At 29.6% G+C, this 6,000-nt stretch overlaps 1 protein-coding gene across 1 annotated transcript in view; it reads left to right on the forward strand.

Annotated features, from left to right (window-relative positions):
* LOC107456671 (Glycoprotein hormone beta 5) overlaps positions 1-5,518 on the forward strand; it is a 29,380-nt gene extending 23,862 nt beyond the window's left edge. The window contains exon 3 of the mRNA XM_016074602.4: positions 4,227-5,518. Within this exon, the coding sequence (XP_015930088.2) occupies positions 4,227-4,583 (357 nt within the window). The 3' untranslated portion in view covers positions 4,584-5,518. The remainder of the gene's footprint in view (positions 1-4,226) is intronic.
* The last annotated feature ends 482 nt before the right edge of the window (positions 5,519-6,000 follow it).

Raw genomic sequence — 6,000 nt, forward strand, 5'->3', positions numbered from 1 at the left:
TTTACATGAGACGCCTCTTTCATAGCTACCAATTGCCGCAATCTTTGAAAAATATTGAATATAGTAGTAGATACTTAAAAAGCATGCGCACTCTCGCGAAAAGGCTTTTAAAATTTTGGTTAAAACTACAAAAATTCTGAAAGCTTTAATTTTTAATTGTCTACCTCTCTATAAAATATTTTAAGCAAAAGCTTAGTAGTTGGTAGTCCTACTATCAACTGATAGTCCTCTCCAATTTGATCTGCTTTCCACTCACTAACTGCCTTTTTTATCCTTTGCAGAGCAATTTTTTAAGCAACAGACAGAAAAAAGTATCCCTTCATGAAATGAAGAATGCCCTGACTGTGGTCGCAATTACTAATGTGTTGACTGACTAAAATTGGCTATTTCGCATAGGGTTAATTTTATTTGACCACCTTGTGAGGGGTCACTTTCTTGATCGTTTGGTTTCATGAGAATAATAGTCCCTTGAAGAAAAATATGATGTGGCATGAAGTTATGTCTCTATAATAGCTTTTAGCTACTATCTCTAATCTCTAATTGTCTTCAGCTATATGAAGATCTTCTCCAAACCTTTCCAAAGATTTCGATTTGCTGTACATCTGCTGTTGTATTTATTATTTTTTTTTAATTATATTTCATCATCTTATTTGTGGTCCCATGATCGTTTTATAACCCGAGTATAAAATCCAGTGATAGTTAGTTTTACCAGCTGTGTGGTCAGCTCACTGCAATTTTAAGGGCCTAATTCCTTAAATAGAAAATCTAAATTCTCTGAAACTTTTTAATGCAGTCTTATCTGTGTCACTCTTTCTCGAACCTTTCTTGCCTTTACAAGCAAACACCTATCCATATTTCTTTCAGTTATTCTGACTTTTTCTATAGATTTGCCATCGAGAATCCAAGTTTCCGTATTGTAAATAAATGCCTGCAGCATGCAATAGTTGAAAATGCTTATCTTCTGCTAGAGTTTCATATTACTCTCGTATATTATTTTCACTTTTTTTTTAAATCATGATTAAAATATTATTCTTTACAAAAGAACTCTGACGAGTTCTGATAATTCTGCTAATTTTATGCTTGTTGTTATGTATTGTTAACTCTTGTGCGAAGTTGTTGTAACTCTTCACTTCTTGCAAATCTCTACTCCTTAGATGTTCATTTTCTTTTCTGGGAAAAAACATAAAACGAAACTTTTTTCATATTTCATCATGTGTGTAAGTGTTCTAAAATGTCATCATACGTCCTTAGTTTTCTGAAATTTCATTGTTTGTTCTAAGTTTCATAAAATTTCATCGTTATGTCCTTAGTTTTCTAAAATTTCATCGTTTGTTCTTAGTTTTATAAAATTTCCTTTTACGTACTAAGTGTTACGAAATTTCATTGTATGCTCTTAGTTTTCTGAAATTCCCTCCTATGCCCTAAGTTTTCTAAAATTTCATCGGTTGTTCTTAGTTTTCTAAAATCTACTCTTATGTCCTAATCTTTATAAAAGATTAGATTACATATATGTTACTAGAACCAATGCAGAAGACAACTTGAATAACTGGTTCAAATATCTTAACTTGCTCATTTTATCCAGTTCGTTAGGGTTACCAAAGATAATTACAATATTTTTTTTTATGTTTTCGTTTTATTTTAAATATTGAAATATTTTCTTTAAACAGTATTCTTTATATCAGCAATATTATTTTATTACGTTTTTTGAGGATTAGCAAAATCAATTACCTCACTTACTTACTATATTAAAAAATATTATTTTCAGATGAATTTAAATAAAGCTCATTCTAAGAATGGAGGATTATATGTGTGCTACCTATACTTTGTAATTACAACGCATTAAAACCCTCTCATTTTATACATATATATTGTATTAAAGTTTGTCATCATGTTTTCATTCACCTTCAGTGTGTTGCTAAAATATGCATAGTTAATGTTTGCTTCATAAATGTGCTGGTATTTAATTCTTATTTATTTTACATCAGTATAACTTATGTTATGTACTGATAACACTGTGGAATACATTTTTCCTACTTCTTATTTTTAAAAAATATTTGAAAGAAAGATATAAATGTAAAAAAGTTTTACCAAACTTGCCTATACTTTGTAATTACAACGCATTAAAACCCTCTCATTTTATACATATATATTGTATTAAAGTTTGTCATCATGTTTTCATTCACCTTCAGTGTGTTGCTAAAATATGCATAGTTAATGTTTGCTTCATAAATGTGCTGGTATTTAATTCTTATTTATTTTACATCAGTATAACTTATGTTATGTACTGATAACACTGTGGAATACATTTTTCCTACTTCTTATTTTTAAAAAATATTTGAAAGAAAGATATAAATGTAAAAAAGTTTTACCAAACTTGCTAAATAAAAAATCCACCAGAAAAGTTTCAGATAGTTTAAGATGAAAACAAGATGCAATAATTGTTTTGCATTTTACTGATAACACTGGGGAGCAAATGTTTTGTTGCATTTATAGAAGTACTTGATCTTACTTTTCTGTTGCATGAGATATTTCAATGATCTTTGAGTGTGGAGATTAGGATCTGAAATAAGTTTTTTTTTCGAAAATCAATAGACATTTTTAAAAATGGCACTTTTAGTTTAATTTGTTTTTTGTCTGACGCAAGTTCATGAAGAACATAAAGTTCTATATACATACACTTGTCTACTCTTTTGAATATTATACTTAAGATACAAAATAAGTGACCCTAAGGTATCGCTCATAAAATGAATCTTTTTACCACCACATCCTACTTACCAGAGAAGTGAGGTACGTGCATATGCACTTGTCTGCTCCTTTTAAGCTTATACAATTATACTTAAGACACGAAACATATGACCTTAACGTATCTCATCATAAACTGAAATATATTATTGCCTTCTTCCTACCACTGCCTACGTTGCGGAAAAGTGGGGACACATTATATACATTTTAAAATTTACTCGAGTGAATTTTATAAAATCCTGGTTAGGAAAACATTACTGAATTGCATATGAAAAATGTATCCTGTCGAGAAAAACCGATTGCAAATTTGAATTCAGCGAGGCAGAAATATCAAAGATCCATCCAAAACTCTCATGCAACAAAACAAAAAAATATCTTCTAGTGTACATTTTAAACTTTATATGACTAAAATTACTGATACTAGTATGACAGTACATACTAATACTAGTTTGATACTAGTATGACATTAAATACTGATACTAGTATGACATTACATACTGATACTAGTATGACATTACATACTGATACTAGTATGACATTACATACTGATACTAGTGTGACATTACATACTGATGCTAGTATTATACTCGTATGACATTACATACTGATACTAGTATGACATTACATACTGATACTAGTATGACATTACATACTGATACTAGTGTGACATTACATACTGATACTAGTATTATACTAGTATGACATTACATACTGATACTAGTTTGATACTAGTATGACATAAACAATAACTGATACTAGTATTATACTAGTATGACATTACATACTGATACTAGTTTGATACTAGTATGACATAAACAATAACTGATACTAGTATGACATTACATACTGATATTAGTATGACATCACATACTGATACTAGTATGACTTTACATACTGATACTAGTGCGACATTACATGCTGATACTAGTATGACATAAACAATAACTGATACTAGCATGACATTACATACTGATACTAGTATGACATCACATACTGATACTAGTATGACTTTACATACTGATACTAGTATGACATTACATGCTGATACTAGTATGACATTGCATATTGATACTAGTATGACATTACATACTGATATTAGTATGACATCACATACTGATACTAGTATGACATTACATACTGATACTAGTATGACATTACATACTGATATTAGTATGACATCACATACTGATACTAGTATGACTTTACATACTGATACTAGTATGACATTACATGCTGATACTAGTATGACATAAACAATAACTGATACTAGCATGACATTACATATTGATACTAGTATGACATAAACAATAACTGATACTAGTATGACTTTACATACTGATACTAGTATGACATTACATGCTGTTACTAGTATGACATTGCATATTGATACTAGTATGACATAAACAATAACTGATAGTATTATGACATTTCATACTGATACTTGTATGGCATAAACAATAACTGATACTAGTATAACATTGCAGATACCAGACTGGAGATTTCCTTACAAGATATCCGTGCATCCCGTGTGCATGCATGAAAGAAGGAAGCTGAGGAGGGTAGAATTACGCAACTGTGATCCCGGTGCTGACGAAGAATTACGATTTTACGAATACTACGATGCTGAATCTTGCTCATGTGGGGTATGCAACTCGTCTGACACCTTCTGCGATTGGAAAGGCCGAATCTCAGTTCACCACCATCCGAAACATCACGAACATCACACGAAGAACCCCGAACACTCGAAGCATCACGAGCACCCACGAAATCATCAACACCCGAAACATCACGAAACACTCGAGCTCATAGATGGTCCAGAGGAATCTTTTTATTTGAAGTAAACGTTGAGGATTAGTAATTGATTCAAGACAAAGGATTGCCGAAATAACGGAATGCAGGAAATTTTTTAAGGATGAATTTTCTTCCAGGATTTATCCCTTGTGATTCACCATGATTATAATATCTTATTATTAAGATAGTTCGGTAATTCAATTGATGTTCATCATGTGATTCATATTCTAGTCATTTTATTATACGTTTTGATCGGCATAAAGTTAACTCTTTGGCGCAGATGAGACACCGGTGTCCCTTTTGTTATTTTTTCTGACGTTTCATATCTTAATTATAAAAATTGTCTCATAGCTATTAAAAAAGCCGTTAGATTATCAGTATTGTATTTGTATAAAATAAATCCAAAATCTAAATAAATTTATATTATCCAAAAAAAAGTCGATCATAAAATCCAAAAAAAGTAGTTTAAATTTTTTTCATTTATATTCAAAAATTTACCAATAATCGTTTTGTAAATTGAAGAAAGTTCAATGATCAATATCTGTCTCTCTTAGTCTTAAATAATTGAAAATAAGTGCAAATTTGAAAACATTTATTGTTTTAAAGTGAGTCGTGTTTGGAAGATTGTATTTTAAATGAAGAAAAATACACCAATGTCTCATGCTGTTTTTTGTACCCATAAATTATTAAAATGCTAAATATAATATTTTTCACTCATTTTGACCTAAATCAAAACAAAAAATTCAAAAAGCATTAAAAATAAATTTAATAAAAAGTCTGCCATCAAAGGGTTAACTTGAAACATGTTTCGTAAATTACGTATGAAAATATGTTTTTCCACTTTTTCTCGAACTATAATTTAAGTTGAGTAATTTTGTTCACAAATGTAGACAGTATATATTTTGCGTCAAGTTAACTTGGCAGTGCTGTAGAACTTACAGTATGTAATGTTGTGCCAAAGAAATAAAGTTTATTGATCTTTAGTATATCTAATGAAAAGTAATGGCTAAAAAAAGAAATTAGTGTCATAGGAAATTATACAAATTGAAGTTAACTTGTAGTTGCTAATTTTTATTCTGAATTTGCCTAATTAAAAATATCAAGCAACATACTCCATACTCAACAATGAGTCTTGAAGTTCGATTTATTAACAAATGTCAAATTTAACGCTCGCAAAAATTGTTTGGGTGCAAAATATTTTGGAGATCTATCTTCAATATATTCGAAACTATATCTGCATAATAAAATTAAAGTTAAGTTTATTTCTCTACTAAACTTACTGCAATTATGACAATAATGAACGAAATAATCTTTAGGACGAATTTATTGAGAGAAAAAAATGGTTTGCGCCGGAAATGATTTGACAATGTAAGAAAATTCATATTCAACTATTTAATTTTTTTACTTACAAAAAAAATGGTTTATAAAGTTTTCTTTAAACTGAAATTTCTACTATTTTGAAATTAT

The sequence above is a fragment of the Parasteatoda tepidariorum genome, chromosome 5 (genome assembly GCF_982258835.1).
Source record: "Parasteatoda tepidariorum strain Cologne lab strain chromosome 5, Ptep-v5.0, whole genome shotgun sequence".
Taxonomy (NCBI): Eukaryota; Metazoa; Arthropoda; class Arachnida; order Araneae; family Theridiidae; genus Parasteatoda; species Parasteatoda tepidariorum.